General features: G+C 38.0%; 2 protein-coding genes across 3 annotated transcripts in view; one reads left to right on the top strand and one right to left on the bottom strand.

The window, feature by feature from the left end:
* Positions 1–396: 396 nt before the first annotated feature.
* On the top strand, positions 397–19,003 carry CUNH12orf29 (chromosome unknown C12orf29 homolog). The gene is made up of 7 exons (XM_027842500.1): positions 397–499; positions 9,696–9,813; positions 12,608–12,703; positions 13,627–13,743; positions 15,485–15,682; positions 17,611–17,780; positions 18,299–19,003. Exons 1-7 carry the CDS (start codon positions 410–412, stop codon positions 18,485–18,487), a joined length of 978 nt encoding a protein of 325 aa, XP_027698301.1. The 5' UTR covers positions 397–409; the 3' UTR covers positions 18,488–19,003.
* The window catches only part of CEP290 (centrosomal protein 290), a 101,639-nt gene continuing 100,378 nt past the window's right edge, over positions 18,836–20,096 (bottom strand). The window contains exon 52 of one of the 2 annotated variants that reach the window (XM_027842499.1): positions 18,836–19,582. In XM_027842499.1, the coding sequence (XP_027698300.1) occupies positions 19,352–19,582 (231 nt within the window). In that variant the 3' untranslated portion in view covers positions 18,836–19,351. The remainder of the gene's footprint in view (positions 19,583–20,096) is intronic. The other variant, XR_003567340.1, reaches the window with a different exon arrangement.

Raw genomic sequence — 20,096 nt, 5'->3', positions numbered from 1 at the left:
GTGGTATGAGTTAATTATTCAGATGAATTTTCGGTTCGGGGGTGGGGGGGGGCCGTGCGCTTACAGACAGAACACCCCATGGGGCTAATTAGGGTAGAAGGATCAGAGCTTAGGGCGGATGCGGAAGTTCACCTCAGCCCTCAACTTTACTACAACTCCCAACGGCCTACGCGGCAGAACCGCCCCTTCCGGAAGGATCGCCCCGCCTTCCCCGGCAGCGGCGGTTTGTGATTGGGCATTGAGTACAGCCCGCCCCCCCCCCCCCGGGCTGCCCCCCCCCCTTGAGCCCGTGGCCTGGCGTGGCTCGCTCAGGCGTCTTCGTGCTTGCGCGGCTACCTGCCTGCCTACCTGCCTGCCGGCGGTCTGAGCGCCGGGATCGCGGGGCGGCGCCGGGCCGCTGCGGCCCGCGATGCGGCGCCTGGGCTCGGTGCAGAGGAAGGTGCCCTGCGTATTTGTGACGGAGGTGAAGGACGAGCCGTCGGTCAAGAGGGAGCACCAGGTAGTGGCATCCCCCAGGGGCGGGGGACCCCCAAAGCGGGAGGAGCAGTGGGAGATGCCCAGAGGGGGGGCTGGCGGACCCCCGAGGGCGGGACCAGGGGCGGGGCCGGAGGCCCGCGGCCAGCAGAGTCTAGCACCCCAGATGATTGAGGTTGATGGGGGCCGGGGTCTGATCTGAACGAGAAGAAGGTGGGAGAAAGAGAGAGGGGAGAGAGAGACAGAGACAGGAGAGACATACAGAGATAGAGAGAGATGGGGGCCAGAGACGGAGAGACTTGTTAGCAAGCCCCTTGTCTTTGCGGGCAACCCCATAACCAGCCCCGGGGGACCTGTCAGCATCATCACTGAGCGAGGACAGTCCTCTGCCTCTGTCCATCCTCCCATCCTTTCCCTGCTTTCCCTTTCCCTCTCTCCTTATCTTATTTCTTTCCTCCCCCCTTCTCTCTCTGGCATCCTCTCTGTCTCTTTCAGCATGTCTTTATACACACACACATATGCACACACATATATACACACATATACTTATATACACATATGTATACATGTACTATATATACACGTATATATACACATATACACACACACACACACACACACATATATATATACATTCATTCATTCACATACACACAGGCAGTGTCCCCAAAGTCTTAGTGAAGTTTTAATCTAGCTGTCTAAGCTACATTCAACTGTTTAGCTTAAAACTTCACTAAGACTTTGGGGACACTGCCTGTGTGTACTTAAAGGCACCCACATATACATGCACACAGGCATTAAAAAAGTCAGCTGCACAAGCATAGAGAATGATGACAGAGAACTGGAGGAGAAATTAGTCCCTGAACCTGAGGGCCAGCTTTACAAGTCCATGCCCTATGAATAAGTTGACAGTTAATATCAGCAGTTGGCTTACCAGGTTGCCATGAAAGATAAGGACTTAAATGGTTTCCAGAAATTATTCCATACCTAGTTCTGTTATCTCTGGACCCACCACGCCTACTGGGCAAGTGTGTTTTGGAAAAGATGTCTTGCGTATCTTTGACTCCAACCATCTCAGCTGTTACTACCTTCCTTGCATACATGCAAATACTGCATGCCACTTAACATATTGCCCTGAATATATCAGGTACCTAATAACCGTTGAATTGAAATCCATTGATTTCCAAGTCCATGTCTCCATCCCTAACTTCTTTCTCTGGCTGTAGTTCCACATCCATCTGCTGTTGACAAATCCATTTAATTTTCTCACTGCTGGGACTGAGATCTCACTGCCTTCAAAAGCTGGCAGACTCTTCTACTTTTGGAGACCTATATTCCTTGGGAAGATTTTCCTTATATCGTGCTAATCTGCCTTTATTTTCTACCTATTGTTTCTAGACCTGCTCTTTGGAGCAAAATAGGTCTAATCCATCTTTCACATAATAGCTCTACAAATAGTTGAAGGCAGCTGTCCTGTCGTTCTTAAATCTTTTCTTCTCTGGACTCAACATGCCCTATACATTCAGCTGATCTCTATATGGCATGGTTTTAAGTCTCCGAATTATCCCAGTTGCCCTCTGGATGTACTCTAGTTTTGGAATGCCCTCCAATCAACCAACAAGCATTTATTAAGCACCTTTTATGTGCTATGTGCCAGACACTGCAAGAGGCATGCTGAATATACAAGTACAAAGAGCAAAACAGTTCCTGACCTCAAGAAATTTGTGTTTTTTAAAAAGTTTTTTCAATGGTCAAGAATTTTTTTCTCTCTTTCATTTCCCCCATCCAATTAAAAAAAACAGACGTGTTACCCTGGTAACAAATGCATACTCAGACAAAGCAAATTCCCATAGTTGCTTGTCCAAAAATGTGTCTCTAGGTAGACTAACACTTTTCTGTCAGTAGGTGGATAGCATTCTTCATCACTGATCCTCTGGAATCTTGGTTGATCATTGCTTTGTTTAGAGTTCTTAAGTCTTTCGGAATTGTTAGTTTTTATAATTTTGTTGTTATTGTATAAATTGTTTTCTTGGTTTTGTTTGCCTCACTATTCATCAGTTCATGCAAGTCTTCCCAGGTTTCTCTGAAACTGTCCCTGTCACCATTTTTATAGCACAATATTTTCATTACATTCATATGCTATAATTTGTTTAGCCATTCCCTAATTAATGGAAACCTCCTTATTTTTCCATTTCTTCTTTACTACTAAAAAAACTACTATAAAAAGATTTGTGGATATAGGACTTTTTTTCTCTTAAGAGTAAAGCTGGGTCACATTTTAATAAGTTTTGGGACATAGTTCCAAATTGCTTTCCAGAATGGCCAGACCACTTCATCCTGGTCACATAGTAGGAAGGACATGGATGATAGTCCAGCAACTATGGCACCTAGAAATGGATAAAATACTCTAGAAGAGGTGTAACTGGGGTACAATTCATGGAATTTTCACCTCTCAAATTCTGAACAGTCTGTGAATACAGCCTAAGATTGCATTAGCTCTTTTTGACTATCATGTTATACTATTCACTTACGACCACCAGTGATTAAAAATATTTTTGACCACATTATCTTTCCTGTACATTAATTTTTTGAGCCCAAGAGTATAATTTGTATTTATTCCTATTAAATTTCATTTTATGAGATCTAGCCTGTTAAAATCTTTTTGGATCCTGATTCTTTCATCTGTATTAGTTATCATTCCTAACTTTATGCTCTTCACATGTTTGACACGCTTTCTACTTGTACTGTCAGCTGAGTAAGTCCTTCATAAAAACTTTGAACAGAACAGGCTGCTACACTAGAGGTCTTCTTCAGTTCAGTCGCTGCTTTTTGGGTTTTGTTATGTATCGGGTTAGTAATCTGCCTACCTAACATTTTTAATCTTATTCCCAAGGACATCATGGGAGATTTTGTTAAACACTTTTCTGAAATTCAGGTGTACTCTGGTGTTGCGCTGTCGAAAGGGGAAATGAGTTTGTTTTTGATGAATTTGTTGAGAAACCCATGGTGCCTGGCTTTTTGTGATTATATTGAAATTTTCTAGATGCTCATAAATCTTTAATAATGAGTTCTAGCATGTTGATAGAATTTTTCCTTGATGTCAGTTTCCTTTAGAAAAGTGTGTAATATTCAAATACCCCAGTTTCCCATGGAAACCCATTATGGAAATACTGTTAAACATAGGCATCAAGACCCTTTTTGAAGCTATTTCAGTCAGTACTACCTCTCATGCTTAGGAGATTTGTAAATTTACTTGATTCTATATGAAGTAGGATTTCATTTTGTTAAGTCTAAATTTTACAATAATTATAATTCTTTTAAATTGTTTACTGAGTGCTTTTCACATAGTAAGATACAAATAAGGTCTTAATCTGAAGTTTCTTATGGCAGTTTTCAAAGAAAAAATTTATATCATTCTCCACAAATGAAGGTAGAGGGTGGCCTGGCATAGTGGATAAAGTACTGGTCTTAGAAGCAGAAAGTCTCCTGGGTTCAAATCCCACCTCTGATGCCAGGGATATGATGGCACATCACCTAACCAGTTTGAGCCCCTGTTTCTTCATCTGCAACATGGAGATAATACTAATCTGATAGGGCTCTTTTGAGGCTCAAATGACTTAATAAATGTAAAGTGCTTTGCAAATTTTAAAGCACTCAACCATTAATATTGCAGATAAATTAGAAGCAACTAAAGCAGCTATACAGCTTTATTTTCTCTTTTGATATACTTTGCTCTGTTTCTCATCATGAAGATTTAAAAAAAAAAAACTAAACCCAATAGGTAAAAACATTTACTAATGAATTTTAAGAGATGGCCCCTAATTGAAATGAGAACTAAGAGCAAAAACTTAAAAAAGCAGACAAAAGATCAGGAAAAAATGAAAGGTAAACAATCCTGGGTAGGCTGCATGTAGGAAAAAGGAGTAGAATATCACTATGGCCAGTTAGCATTGAACAAAAACCTAGTTTGTGCCAAGGTAGAGACCAAAAATTTACTGAAACTTTTCATTACAGTACTGAATGAATTAGTTGTAATGACTCTGTTTTGATTCATTTTAAAGGGATTTGGCTGTTGAAATACTCACTTTAAGTTTCACCATCATCTCTTTCCTGGACCATCATAGTAGCCTTCTAACTGATCTTCCTGCCTTAACCTTCTCCTTGTTCCATTCCATTCTCTACTCAGCTGCCAAAATGATTTTCCTAAAGCATAAGTCTGACCATGACTCCCCTACTCAAACTGTAGTGGATCCTTATTACCTCCAGGATCAAATATAGACTCCTCTGTTTGGCATTTAAAGACCTTCATAACTTGGCTTCTCCTGACCTTTGTGGTCTTCTTCCTCTTTTCTCTCCTCTACCTACTCTTCAGTGCAGATACACTGGCCTATTTTCTGGTCCTCAGACACGACTCTTGAATTTTTTTTGTGTCTCTGTCTTTGTGCTGGCATCCCAATTCCTACAAGAGACCTTTCCCAGTCCTCACAGTCGCTAGACTTTACCCCTTCTGAGTTTTCCTTCCACCTACTCTGTATAAATTTTGTGTGTACCTGGTTATTTACAGGTTATCTCTGCTATTTGAAGATAAAATCCTTGAAAGGAGTGACTATTTTTGCCTTTCTTTGTACCCCTGGCACTTAGCATCCTGCCTGTCAACTTAGTATGTGTTTAATAAATGTTGTTTGACTAAATGACTGACTTTGGAGAGGTTACAGAGAAAATTGAAATACCAGTGAAGAAAAGAGTGATTAAAATAAAGATCAGTCTAGGATACTTGTTTGTTGGAGGCAATTTTCTTAGGCCACCTAAAAGTAAAAGAAACCAGCAAACCCCCCAAATCCCTGAAAATCACATTGTACTTATCTTGTTATCTTGCATAGGCTTTATGCATTAAGCTTGTATTACCAGAATATCTTTTGGAATATCAAAAGTCTTTAATTTCAAGAACTACTATCAATGATTGATAGGTAATATGTCAAATTAACAGGGGGAACCTTTCCAGAGAATTTGTTGAACTTAAATATTAACATTTCTGTATATAAAATTCAATCCACAAATATAGTAGTAATAACAATGGGATTGTAGCCTACCTTTCCAGTTTTATTCCACATTACACCCTTCAGCTCATTCTATTGTCCTGCCACATTGGCCTTCCTGCTATTCATCTCACATAGTACATCTGGCACTATTGTACCTTACACAGGCTGTCCCCCATGACTAGAGTGCACTTTCTCCTCTGCCTCTTAGGATCTCTAGCTTATATCAAAGTTTAGTTCATGTGCCATCCACTACATGTGACTTTTCCTGATCTCTCCCTGCCCACAGGTGCTAGTGCCTTCCCTTTGAAATTACCTTCCATTTAGGTATTACATGTTATCTACACACTTCTGTGTGGTCATGTTGTCTTTGCTGACATTGTCTCTTACTTTTTTTTCTTCCTTTCCGAAGTCTGACAAACAGCCCTTCTTGCCAACACATCCCCTCCTATTCCTCTTTGCAGATTACATCTTTAATCATCCCTCTTCTCTCAGATCTTTAACCCCTTCCTATCTACTCGTTCCTTCACTACTGCCTTAAAAATATACCGTCTCCTTTATCCTAAAAAAACAAAACAAAACAAAAAACCTTCACTAGGCCCTACCATGCCCTCAAAGCCATCATCCCGTGTATCTCTTCACTTTCAGCCAAACTCTTTGAAAAGCTGTCTACACTTGTGGCCTCTACTTTCTCTTCTTTTACTCCTCAACCATTTTCTTCAGACCACATCACTCAACTGAAACCGCACTTTCCAGTGTTACCAGTAATTTTATAATGGCCAAATCTGATTGTTTTTTTTTCCTCAGTCATCATCTTTCTTTACCTGCCTGATTCAGGTCAGGTCATCCACCTGACCTCCTTCTTCATGATTCTCTCTTCTCTCTGACTTTTCATTAACACCATTCTCTCCTGGTCCCTCTCCTACCTGTCTGACCACTCCTCCTCTCTTTTGTTTTTCTTACTCAAATCACACTCTGGGACTATGAGGGCTCTTTCCTAAGCTTTCTTCTCTGCTTGCTCTACACTTTCTCTGGGTAACCTCATAAGCTTCCATGGTTTAACTGTCATCTCTGTGCAGATGACTCACAGATTTTTAAGGCCAACCCCAGTCTCTTCCCTGTACCTCAGTTCTACATCATCAGCTGCCTGTTAAACATTTCAGACTCTTAAATTCACCATGTCCATAATTGAGCTCATCTTTCCTCCCATAATTTAAACTTGCCTATTTCTGTTGAAGCTACCACCATTCTCCTAGTCACCCAGGTTCATAACCTCAGAATTTTCCATGAATTCTCATTCCTTTTCATTCCACATATGCAGTTCATTTCCAGATCTCGCTATTTCTAACTTCACCACACAGCTACCACCTTAATCCAAGCCCTTCCTTCCCTCTCACCTAGATTACACAGCTTCCTAATGGCTTTCCCTTTCTTAAGTCTCTTATCATTCCAGTCCATCCTCCACACTGCCATCAAAGTTGCCTTTCTTAAGTGCAGATCTGACTATATGCCTCCCCTCCCTGTAAAACTCTGGTGGCTCCCTATTGCCTCTGCGATCAAAGGTAAAGTCCTTTGTTTAATTTTTAAATCCCTTAACGCCTTGGCTCTAACCTGTCTTTCCAACCTCTTGTTCTCTTTCTTTAAGCCACCCTGGCTTTGTCAGGCTTTGGGCTCCTCCCAACAACACTCCACCTTCTACCTCCATGCCCTTGCATTAGCTATCCTCATGTGCCTGGAATCTATTCCCTCCCACCTCAGAAAGTTCCTCTTTCTTTAGGACGGACATTCATACCATCTTCTGCCTGAAGCCTTCCTCGATCCACCCAAGTGCTAGTGCCCTCCATCCCAAATGGCCTTTTATTTAGCTACTTTATATAGATCTGTATTGGTTCACTGTATGTATTTGTTCACTTTATTCTGTGTACACCCAACTATGTACTTATCTTCCTCATGACAACTCAAGGTCTCTGCACATAGGGGTTATTTATACTTTTATCCCCAGCAGTTAGCACAATGCCTAGCACACAGACATTTAATAAATACCTTTTGATCGATGATGATGATGACAATGGTGATTATAATAGTAATAATAATAAGACATTTTATGGTTTGAAGCACTATATAGACATGGTTTGCAAAGTACTTTACCTATTATCATTTGATCCTCACAGCTGTTAGGTAGGTGCTGTTTTTATCCCCACTTTATAGATGAAAAAATGGAGGCTCAGAAAATGTAAGTGATTTTCCCAGGTTCAGATAATTAGTTAAGTGTCTGAGGAGGAATTTGAACTTGTCTTTTCCTGATTCCCAGTTCCAGAGATGGAAATCCACTCTAAGCCATTGTAAGTTCTGAGGCATGACTGAGGTGGAGTATTGATTGGAGCCATTGGAATGGATAAGGTTGAGGATCTCCAAGGCTCATGTGTCAAAGTAGTTATCATCATGTATGTGGATGTCATCAGTGATGATACCAGGAAACAAGGCGAAGAGGAAGGCTGAGCCAGGTGCTGAGGTTATTGGATGAGGTGAAGGAGTGTAGATGAAGAGGCTTCCTGGAATATGTATTCAGCTTCGAGCCCGGCATTTACTAAGCATTCAGAGTACAAGGCACCTCAGATGTTAAGGTGACTCAAAACTTTGTCATTTGAAGATCATTTGAAGGAAGTAGTGATAATTAGCCTGAGGAAGAGAATGATTATAGGGAACAGATCTGAAATGCACTATTACGTCCAGCTTTTAGAATCCCTCGTTTCCTCCGAAGCTCAGTTCAAATGCCACCTCCTACATGAGGCCTCTACTGATCTCCCCAGATCCTAGTGCTTTTCTCCTCAATGAAAAAAAAAATGACCTTGCATTTATTTGTTATGTAGTTGACGTATATTTATATGATATGCACGTTATGTTCTCCCCAACTCAAGGAATGTGAGTTTGAGGGTAGAAACTGTTATTGTTCTCTTTGTATCTCCAGCACTACTATGCTTAATAAATGTTTTGTGATTTGATTAATTGTTCCAGGCTATGTGTTAGAATAGAACTACCACTGAATTTGGAATCAGAGGGCCTGGCTTCAAATCCTGCCTCTGACCTCTTAATGTCTGTGTGAATTCAGACAAATCACTGTTGAGGACTTTAGCATGCTTCCTTATCTTCAAAAGGAGGGGGTGATCTCTGAGGTCACTTACACCTCTGTCTTCCAGCACATGATTATGCTAAAACGTTTAGAAACAGGTTGTGAAAAAAACATCAGAATAGCTTCTAAATGAAGAGTACTAGAGGGAATTCCTGGAAGACTAATTAGATCATGTTGGGAAAAGATGAAGGGAATAATTGTTTGGTTAAGACACTCTCAAAGTAATGATTAACAGTAAGAATTATGTTATAACATACTTCAAAGATATACGTGTTAAGGACAGAAGCCTATTACTTTTAAGGAATGTGTTTATAATGAAATAAAAGTTCCTGAGTTCAAATGTGGCCTCAGACACTTACTAGCTGTGTGACTCTGGGCAAGTCACTTAACCCTGTTTACCTCAGTTTCCTCATCTGTAAAGGAAGGAAAATGGAGAAGGAAATGACAAACCACTTCAATATCTTTGCCAAGAAAACACCAAATGGGGTCAGGAAGAGTCAGACATGACTAAAAATAGACTCAACAACAAAAATAAAAGTTGCGTCTGAAAATAACTGTAACTCCAGAAGATATTCTGACCTTGATCCATATTGAAATTCCTGTGTAGAAATAATGAGGAGATAATTACATGGTTGTTAATATGGATAAAGTACTATGGAACATACCAAGACTTGACCCAGATTTGCTTTCAGGTATTCTGGTGATCCTATATTTCTCTCAATTGAAAAATCAAGAGGAGTAGAAAGAAGGGCATACCATCTCCTTCATCTTGGAATTGGAAGAAGTCTGTGGAAAAAAAGAAAATAAAATAGCTGAATGCTGAGTGTGGGTGTAGGAAAGAACAGAGAGGCCTGGCCACCATGATCAGAGGAGATACAGAAATTCGCTTGAGCCATGAAGAACTTAAGTGATGATAACTTTTAACTAAAGTAATCCAATCCCTTATGATGACTGGATGATAAAATTTCAGGGTTTTTTGGTGTATTATGTTTACAGATATCTTGCATTTATACTTATATTTCTAAAATCATGTCTTTTTTTTTTTCCTCCTTAAGCCATTTAAAGTTTTGGCTACAGAAACTATAAATTACAAAGCATTAGATGCAGATGTATACAATGCAATTCCCACTGAAAAAGTAGATGGAACGTGTTGTTATGTCACTACCTACAAAGGTAAGGAATTATAATTTATTTTCTTTCTCAGCATTAATATTAAGCCCTTTTTATTCTTAATATTGTAGCAAATATGACATTTAACTGAAATGTAAAAGGGTTTGCAAGATATCAACCTTTAGACTTCCTTTATTACTAAAAGTCTGCCCTAAGGTTATGTCCAATACATTGTCATTCCCCCAGGCCAGCTTTTTGCCTTTCCTAATTTCTGCATTTCTATTGATGTTGCCATCATTGCCCAGTTACCTAAGACTCTTTAGAGTCTCCTGTGACTCTTTCCTCACCTTTACACCCAAATATCCACCGATGGTCAAGTCTGATTGATTCTCCCTGCTTAATCTCAAGATGGTACAATGGAAAGAACGCAGCTCTGAAGTCAGAAGACTTGGATTCCAATCCTACCTCAGACACTCCATGTATGACTTGGGGCAAATCACCTAACCTCCTGGGCCTCAGTTTCCTCAAATATAAAATAAGGGGTTTGGGCTAGGCATCCTCTTTGGGCCTTCCAGCTTTAGATCTGTCATCCTAACTTATGTTCTTCTTCACATCCACTCCCTTTTTAATGCTTCTCTTGGAAGCACCTTGACTTTTCTCCCCTAAACCATTATAGAAGTCTCCTGCTTGGTCTTCCTACTTTCAGCCTATTCCCTTTATACTTTATCTTGATGCCTGAGTAATCATCTGTCTAAGTGATCATATAACCACTCTACTCAGAAACCTTCAAGGTCTTCTCCTTGTGATATAGTGAAAATAATCATCATACTAATAACTGATAATATCTGGCATTTATATAGGGCTTTAAGGTTTGCAAAGTGCTTTGTATATATTCTCTCATTCAATGCTCACGACAACCCTGTGAGGCTTTATTATACCCATTTTATAGATAAGGAAATTGAGGCCCAGAGAGACAAGAACATCTGTGGTTACACAACTAGTGTCAGAGGCTGAATTTTATCACGGGCCTCTCCTGACTCCTAAGTCTGGTGGACTTGGAACACCAGATTTAGAGTGAGAGTACTTGCCACCAAACTACAGTTCTATTAAACTTGTTAATTTTATGATCTTGGGCAAGTTACTTAGTATTTCTGAGCCTCAGTTTTATCATTTCTCAAAATGAGAGGCTTGAACTAGATGAGCATTATGGTATCTTTCAGCTTCCTGAATACACCATTAACTCTTCAACCTGGCATTCAAGGTCCTTCTGAATCTGGTTCCAGCCCACTTTTCCAACCTTGTATTGTACCACCATGTGTAGTCTGTACATTGCAGCCAAATTGGTCTACTCCTTGTCCTCCATTTGGGTTCTTTCCCTTTTTGTCTGTTCCTTTGTTCATGCTGTTCTCTTCGCTGGAATGAACTTCTCTGTTATACAGCCCTCTCAACCGCCAGTCACTGTCTTTTGGCATTTTTTTCCCAAGTGCCCAGTTGTGGAGGTGCCAGCTCCTCCTTGAAGCCTTCCCATCCTTCCCATCAGTCATTCTGTAAAGTATTCACCAGATACCCTTGAGACATTTCTCTACAGCTTTTAACCTAATTGCACAGTTGCAGCCCTCGGACTGTCCATCTCTTTCCTTTTCTCTTTGCTCATGTCCCTCCTAATACCTTTCCCATTGTACAGTGGGCATTTTTATTCCACTTCTGGTGTGTGTAAGTCATTCTTTGGCAATGTGCTACAGCCTCTTGCCTCTCACCACACATAATTTAATGTCACAATGATAAAAATGATAGTTGTTTTAGCTTTTTCATTAGATCATGTAGTCTTTTCTTGGGCTGCTGGGATTGCTTCCAATGGTTATATGAATATTGGCATTGATTTAGATATGTAAGTTTGAATGTAAGGGAGGAAGCTAAAAATATTAAAAAACATATAATTGGAAGAGAGCTCTGGCACATTCTGTTAAGAGGGAATTATAGAAAATCTGTTGGGGCTTTAACAGTTATTTTAAGTTTTTACATTTCTGTGAAGAAAGGCTTCTTTCTTTTATATGAAGATTACCATTACTAATCCACTAGTAATCGAGTTGTTTGCTCTGTGTCATATTTTCATTTGTGGTGGTGCGCTTCATGCTGATCCCTGTCAGTTCTCTTTCTGGTCCATGGTGCAAAATTGTCCAACTGGACCTAAGTGACAACCGAACAGAGTTTTGCTGGGATTGAATTTTTGATTGTTTTTTGCATCCCGAGTCTTATCTTCCCATACTACCTGTTGACTTTATAGGTAGAATATACGTGAGACTGCATGGTATAGTAGAAAGAGGGAGCATTTGGGAGTCAGAAGAAAGGCTTGGGTTCAAATTCTGGCTCCACTATTCACCACCTTTGTGACCTTAAACAAAGTCACTTGATTTCTTCCACCATCTGTCTTATCCTTCAGAGCACTGGATTTAGAGTGATAGGCCTTGGCCTCAAACTGTGACTTACTTACTTTTACTTATTATTGATTAGTATCATCAACATCATCATCTTCATTTTCTTTTATTTTACTAAAGGTCCTTCTCTTATTTGGACAAGGTGATCTCTGAAGTCTTTTCTGGTTCCAAATCTGTTGATCCCATGATCTTGACTTCATTAAATTACTTCTTAACAAAAGATATCAATTTCAGTGTATAAATATTAGCTCCTACAGTGTTGGGTAGGCCTGTCAGACTGCATATCCTTAGATCCTTTTCAACATTTCAGTAAATATTTCTGCTGCACTTAAATTATCTTTCAAATGACCTCATTGTTAAGAAATTTTATGTAAAATGTTTTTTCTAACAAAATTTTTATTGAATGATTCTTAAACATTTAGGTCAGCCATACCTGTGGGCTCGATTAGATAGAAAACCAAACAAGCAAGCAGAGAAAAGGTTTAAAAGATTCCTGTATTCAAAGGAAAACTCAAAAGGTTGGTGTGTATAGTTATTTTGGTGGTTTAAAACAATTTACCTCTGCAAATGGCTGTCTTTTGTTGCGGGATTCTCAAAAAAAAAAAAGTTTGTTTCTTAGTATAAGTTAAGTAAGGTTGTTTGGAAGAAAAAGAATTTTAAAGTGTTTCTTTTTTGAAGCCATATGATTCTGCCTCTAATACCTTGGAGAAATCACTTAACCCCTTAAGTCCTTAAGCAGCTCTCTAAGACTATTAAGTTGCAGAGAATTCGAGGACCTGCATTGGTAGAGTAAGTGTCTAGCCCTTGGAGTGCCTTATGCTAGTAAATTCACAGGTCCTGTCCCTATCCCTAGCCTTCTGTGATCTGTTTTTGTTCATGGAGAAACACATTTTTTAAACTTATAAAACAGATTATTATTTACTCTTATGATATTTCTATGATTAGATATATTTTTATAATAGAAGATATAATTAACTATTTTATTTAAAAGTGCAAACTATTCATTTACATATTTATAACCAGAGTATTGAATTTTGCTTTCTATTTTACATAAATCCAGAATTTTGATTTTATAAATTAGTAATAAATCACATGAGAAAAGATTGAAACAACAAATATTCATGCCTAGTGCTTGTAAAGGTTTCTTGTGTTAAATTTCTTTGCAAATGATGTGGGAAAAAAATCACTGTACTATCCAGATATCCAGTTGGACTGAGGGCTCAATTTCGATGAATTATCAACTACTGCCCCTGAACAACAGCATAATCTAAATTTATCAGCTCCAGATTAGTACCAAAAAGCTAAAGAAGCATAACCATTGTGTTGATACCAGATTATTATTATTATTAATAATAGTATTGAGAATAATTTGTATTTGCATTATGCTTTATACTTTTAAAAAAGTGTTTACCATAAATAATTTTAATTTATTTCTTTTAAGAGTTTATTTGGAATGTTGAAGAGGACTTCAAATCTGTTCCAGAGTGTTGGATTCCAGCAAAGGATATAGAACAGTTAAATGGAAATCCAGTGCCTGATGAAAATGGGCATATACCTGGTATAAAAGGCTGTCTCTTTTCTAATATATTTTTTGTGTTTACCAATAGATTTTTTTTAAGTTCAGTCAGAAAGGATAGGAAAAGATCCTTTATATGCCATATATGTCATATATGAGTGTTCTTTACTTATCTTGTTTGTTGACTATAAAAAAGGATTTGATTTAGTGGAACAAAATGTAGCATGGCTGATCACCAACAGTGATAAATGTGACAGTCCTCTGATTATTAAGTGAGCTATAAAAAATAATGTATACTCACCAAAGGTATTTACCACTGTCAGGGGATTTCCCGTGTGTATTCTAAATGGAAGTAACATTCCTTATTATGAGGTTCAGATGCTTCTTTTGGTGCATGGCAATTAAGCCTGAGAACCTTTACAAGACCTTCTAAGTGCTCAGAGCCACAGTCATGTAAGAGTTCAGCCAACAGTGTGTTCAGAAAAAACAAATGATCCGGACTAGGGCATGCAGTTCTGTGGCAAACCTATCAGTACATGTCTTTTGTATAGAAACCATTGATGAATAGGGAGCTAGAGAGTGGATTGGATTACAAGTGGGAAACTGCAGGTTATTCTCTACAACCCCAACCTTTTCATTGAAACAAAATCCCCTTTTTAAGACTGATATGGCATATGACTACGGATCAGGGAATGTCACAATCCCTCAAGGTTCAAAATTGTGAAAGGAAAAGGCATGGGTATTAACAGACTTTAGTATATTACAAACAATGACTTAAATGCAAGAAGTGGTCTAAAAAATATCTCCAAGAAGATACAGGACTGGGGCAGCTAGGTGGCACAGTAGATAGAGCTCTGGCCTTGGAGTCAGGAGCACCTGAGTTCAAATCCGGCCTCAGATGCTTAAAACTTACTAGCTGTGTGACCCTGGGCAAGTCACTTAACCCTGATTGCCTCACCAAAAAAAAAAAAGATACTGGAAAATGAGGCCAACCATATAGGGAAAGCAAGGGATCACATCCCCTACTTTGCACTGGTGCCCACAATAATGTTAAAAGACCTAGAAGAAAGTCTCTCCCCTCCCCCCACAGCACATTGGGCAGCCTCTAATGCAGATTTATGGGTTGAGTTAGAATAGGGTAGTATAAGAGAAGGAGGTGTGGGTGGGTTGTCAACTGTACCATGAGAGGGAGGAACTCTTATATTGAATAAATCAGAGATCCCTTGAAGTGTAATATTGCATAAAACTAACAAATCAGATTTTAATTCATGGTTTTATAGAAAAGCCCACTGTTTACAGAAGGGGATGAAATCAAAAGTATCTCTCCAAGTGTCCAGTGGAATTATTTTGGTGGATCCATGATTTCATGGGTGAGAATACTCCTTCCACTGAACAGAAATTACAACCCCTATATAGCTTCTTACTCATGTCTTCTGAAAATCCTCCGGAAAGGATCCACTCAGTACTTTTAGAAGCCTTATGTAGTTAACTTCCTTCTTGGACAAAGATCAAATGTTAAGAGTAACAGCAGTACTTAGATAATTTCTTCAGGTTTTCCCCAGGGCTAAATTTTCGTGATTCTCTAAGTGCCCTGTATTTAGAGGATTGTTCTCTATGCTAGGACCTTAAGGAAACAGAATCAAGGAAGCTCATAGGCTCCCTTTCTCTTGTGTGAATCAGATTGAGTTTTGCCATGTAGGAATTCCTAAACCAAACAAAATAAATTTGATGAATTGATAAAATTAGTGAAACTTCTTTTTTTTTTCCCCTACAATACTTATAGGTTGGGTTCCAGTGGAAAAAAATAACAAACAGTATTGCTGGCATTCTTCTGTGGTCAATTATGAATTTGAACTTGCTCTAGTATTGAATCGCCATGCTGATGACCCTGGACTTTTGGAAGTCAGTGCAGTGCCACTGTCAGATCTCTTGGAACACACACTGGAGCTTATAGGCACAAACATTAATGGAAATCCTTATGGTTTGTAAAGACTTTTACATATTTATTTTGTTAGCAACAAGTGGGAATGTGGAGATATACTCGTCCAGCACAACAAAGGGTTATAGATGCTGACTTTGGTAGATAATACTTGTGACTGCGGTTTGGGCTGAGTAGCATTTACAGTACACTTAACTCAGGTTCCACTGGGCTAGGGCTGCTCATGATTAAAACTAATCAATGCCTTGAGGCACAGAGTAAATTCCAATATACAGCAATACTTCCTCTGATTTTCCTTCATGAAGGATATTTCTTTTTTATGTTTTACTGATATCTTTTGTTTTTATATTACCTTAATTTCCAAATATATTCCTCCACCTTCTCCCCTCCCCCCCCCACCATCTCAGAGAAACAACCTATGTAGTAAAATATCAAAAAGAGGGGAAAAAAAGTTCCTCAAAAATGACCAAAACATCACCTGAGTCAGATGGAATATGAGGGTTCTGTACTCGTACTCCCCTGCCTCTGCAAATAAGAGGTGGCAGTGCATTTATCTCCTCTGGGAAGTCAGACTCAGTAAGCATTCATTACATACTTGCTGTGTACCAGGTAGAGGGGGTACGAAGAAAGACAAAAACAGCCCCTACCTTCAAGGAGCTCACATTCTAATGGGGATACAGCATGCCAACATGGTATATATATTCATGACAAACTGGAGGTGGTCTCTGAGGGAAGGCACTAACACTAGGTGCAGGCCATGAAAGGCCGCCTGCAGAAGGTAGGGTCTGAGCTGAGTCTTGAAGCAGAGTTGCAGACATATTATAGAGGCAAAATAGACATTCACACTATTCAAACAGAGAGCTAGGAAACCTGCACTATATTTAAAGGAACCATAGGGTTATCAACACTTTATCTATATATATCTATGTAGATAGATTTATGTGTTTGTGTATGTATGATATATATATATATATGCACATAAGTGCCATTTAATATACATATAATAAGTATACACTGAATGGCATGGCAAATAAATTCATAAAGGAAAAGTTAAATGAGTTACAAAAAATTGGTAATAACAGTTATGGATTTTTAACCTTCCTTTTACAGAAATGGACAACTGTAACAAAGAAAGGAAATATGGAACTAAACAATCTGTTGGAGAAATTAAGAGTTGAAATGTTTATGGTATCTTCTGAATGGGAACATTAAAGAATATACACATATTACCTTTAAAACTACTGACCGTGTTCCATGGCACAGAGTAATTATAAATAATATAATTTAGTAGGGGATGAATTTGGAGATGGTGAGAATCAATAGAATCTTTAAGTTGGAAGAGATTGGAGAAGTCATCTAAACATGAATGCTCTCTAGGACATTCTGTAGTTGCCTGAACATCAACTGATGGGCAATTCATTACTTTAGGGCAGGGGTGGGGAACCTGCAGCCTCAAGGCTATATATGGCCCTCTAGGTCCTCAGGTGCAGCCCTTTGACTGAATCCTAACTTCACAGAACAAATCCCCTAGGTAAAAGGATTTGTTCTGTAAAGCTTGGATTCAGTCAAAAGGCCACATGTGGCCTTGAGGCCACAGGTTCCCCATCCGTGTTTTATGGTGTAACCCAACCCATTCAATTTCTTGGACAGTTCTAATTTTAGGGAAGATTTTTTTATTGAGTTGATCCATAATCTATCTCCCTGCAACTTCTCATTGGTCCTTATTTTGCCCTTTGGGACCAGTCAAATACAATCCTCTTTCTACATGATAACCCTTCAGATACTTCAGAACTGGAGTGACAGAATGAAATTCTATCATATAGTTCTTTGAGAAATCACTTCTACTATATAAATTAACCCTTTTTCTTCCTAAATGTCTTAAAAAGAGTTTGTGTAGATATGGTGAATTGCTGTCTTATCTGTATATTAATGGATACAACTAACACCATAGGTGAATTTTTGTCTTTCAGGATTAGGAAGCAAAAAGCATCCAGTACATCTTCTTGTACCACATGGAGCATTTCAGATAAAAAACCAACCTACACTGAAGCATAATGACCTTTTGTCTTGGTTTGAGGGCTGCAGAGAAGGAAAAATTGAAGGAATAGTTTGGCACTGCAATGATGGCTGTTTAATCAAGGTAAATAAATATTTAAAAATAGCTTGTGGTCCAAACTTCCTCACAATAGGAAATGGAAATAACCCAGGGTATTGTTTATTTTTTCCTTTTCTTTACCCAAAGAATGTAAAACACACCACTTCCAGTGTGAATAAAAAGAAATTTGTTCCACTACTGAACTTAACCAAAGTTTTTTTGTTGTTTTTTTTTTTAATTTTTTTTTTTGGTGGGACTGATTTAATTCAGCATCTGATAACTGAAGGATTGGTTGAAGTCTGATCTTGAACCAGTTCCAGATTTTAAAAGTTCTGTTTACCTCCTTTATAGTGGGAATGAATAACAGTTCTGCCTGACTTCTAAAAGTTTATTTGGTATTCAGAGATATTTTCTAATCAACATATGACATGGAAGGTCATGACAAGTCTTAATTCCCCCTGGGCAAATTCATTTCTCCTGTAGAACTAGTCTAAGTTACTTTTCTCTTTTTCTAAATTTAGTATTTATAGGCAAATGCTAATATCCTTTTTTTTCCTTAATAGGTTCATCGTCATCATCTTGGTTTGCGGTGGCCCATTCCAGATACTTACATGAATTCACGACCAGTTGTTATCAATATGAACAGGACCAAATTTGACTGTGCTTTTGATTCCAAGTGTTTGTTTAATCATTTTTCAAAGCTCGATAATCAGAAATTTGGCAGACTCAAAGATATAAAACTGGATGTCTGAATTTGAAGTGAAAATGCAATTGAAAATCAGCTATATTATCTTTATTACTTTTGAACATTGAGTCTTTGTCCTGGCTGAATAGTGAAATATCTCAAGAGCACATTTACTGAATTACCTGCCCACTAGTGTTCAAATGAAATATGACCAGTTCTTTCAACTACACACATTTCAAAGTTAATTAGGGACAATTTTTTTTTTAACTTTCAGTCTTAAACGTATAAATCCTGAGGCTTGTGACACAATAGAAATTATAAGACTTAATTAGTGCATATGTATAGGAAGGGTTTATAAGGACAACAGTTTTGTATTTTTTTTTCCTTTTTTAAACAATGACTACATTAGACCAACGATGTTTGTATCATTTATTTGCAAAGTTAGGCCATAAATGTTGTTGGATATCTTACTTCATGACCTTTTCTGTAGTAACACATCACTTGGGAATCAAATAGAAAAGCTAACCAATCTCATTTAAGCAGCACCACAGTATTTATTAAAAAAAAAAACAAAAACTTTTAATTGTTTGCCTCTCATAACTTGCTTATAAACCTCCCTTATAGGGCTCAGTTCAAAATTTAATGTATTATAATTTCAAGAACATTATGATGGTTTTGGAAACTCATCATAAAAAAAATAAGGAACTGACAACTTCTAACCCCAGAAGTCCACATCTCCGTTAAATAAAAAAATATTGTTTTCCTAATAAGTTAAATATAATTATAAATATAAACTTTATTCACTAAATAATGCCATTGCTTGGAATTATACAAGAAAATAAGTAAACTCTTTAGTTCAGAAAGTGATTACTATTTACAACTTCTATTAAAATAGAAAACAGTTGATTAAAGTTGGGGTTGGAGATAGCCCTCAGCAGACTGGTGAGTTATTAATGCCATCTGTTTCAGCTTCCAACTGTCTAGGAACACTAGCAGCACTCTCTAGTTCAATATGGAACTGTTCACAAAGTTGTTTCAACTTCTCTTCCAAAATAATATTTTTTTTAACTTCTTCTTTGTAATTGTACTTCAGGTCTTCAATTTCTTCGAAAAATGAGGGATCCAAGTTTTCCAGTTCTTTTTTAAGCTTTTTGTTTTCTGCCTGATAGAAACAAGTTACATTAAAATGTAGAGGCATAAAATATATGAAATCTTTAGATTTGAACTAAGTAGACTAAATATGAAAACTAGAACAAAACGGCATAATTTATAAATTTCTAACTAGACAAGCAGACAGTTGTGAAGATATACATTTTTTTGCATAAGCTTTTCCCAAATGCAAGTTTCTCCCAGGTAATAATGATCTTTATCCATGAAAGCTATGAGTCTCTGCTATATAAATTATGTTCCAAATCTTACTGACATTTAAGATTTATATAGTATCCTTTTAGACATTATAATTAAGACAATTTGAAATGAAAAATGTGGGGATGCTCATTACTACATTCAAGTGATGTTACCCTAATGTTTGAAACTTAAAGAATTTATTTTAAATTTGTGGTTATTCTTCCTCCAACTTAATTTTAATTTAATGGACATTAGCTTATCCATATTTTAGAATAATAATAGCATTTATAAAGTGCTTTACATTTTAGCATTTGATTAGAACCTTCTGA

Source organism: Vombatus ursinus, unplaced genomic scaffold (genome assembly GCF_900497805.2).
Source record: "Vombatus ursinus unplaced genomic scaffold, bare-nosed wombat genome assembly UNPS02014874.1, whole genome shotgun sequence".
Classification (NCBI taxonomy): domain Eukaryota; kingdom Metazoa; phylum Chordata; class Mammalia; order Diprotodontia; family Vombatidae; genus Vombatus; species Vombatus ursinus.
Note: the sequence above shows the minus strand (reverse complement) of the source record. Positions and strands in the feature narration are given on the sequence as shown.

What these genes read in the sequence shown, in the direction of transcription:
- CUNH12orf29 (XM_027842500.1), top strand. Translation starts at nt 410, where the DNA reads ATGCGGCGCCTGGGCTCGGTGCAGAGGAAGGTGCCCTGCGTATTTGTG. An exon ending in CGGTCAAGAGGGAGCACCAG is followed by an intron (nt 500 to 9,695) that starts GTAGTGGCATCC and finishes TTCCTCCTTAAG; the next exon opens with CCATTTAAAGTTTTGGCTAC. An exon ending in TGAAAATGGGCATATACCTG is followed by an intron (nt 13,744 to 15,484) that starts GTATAAAAGGCT and finishes CAATACTTATAG; the next exon opens with GTTGGGTTCCAGTGGAAAAA.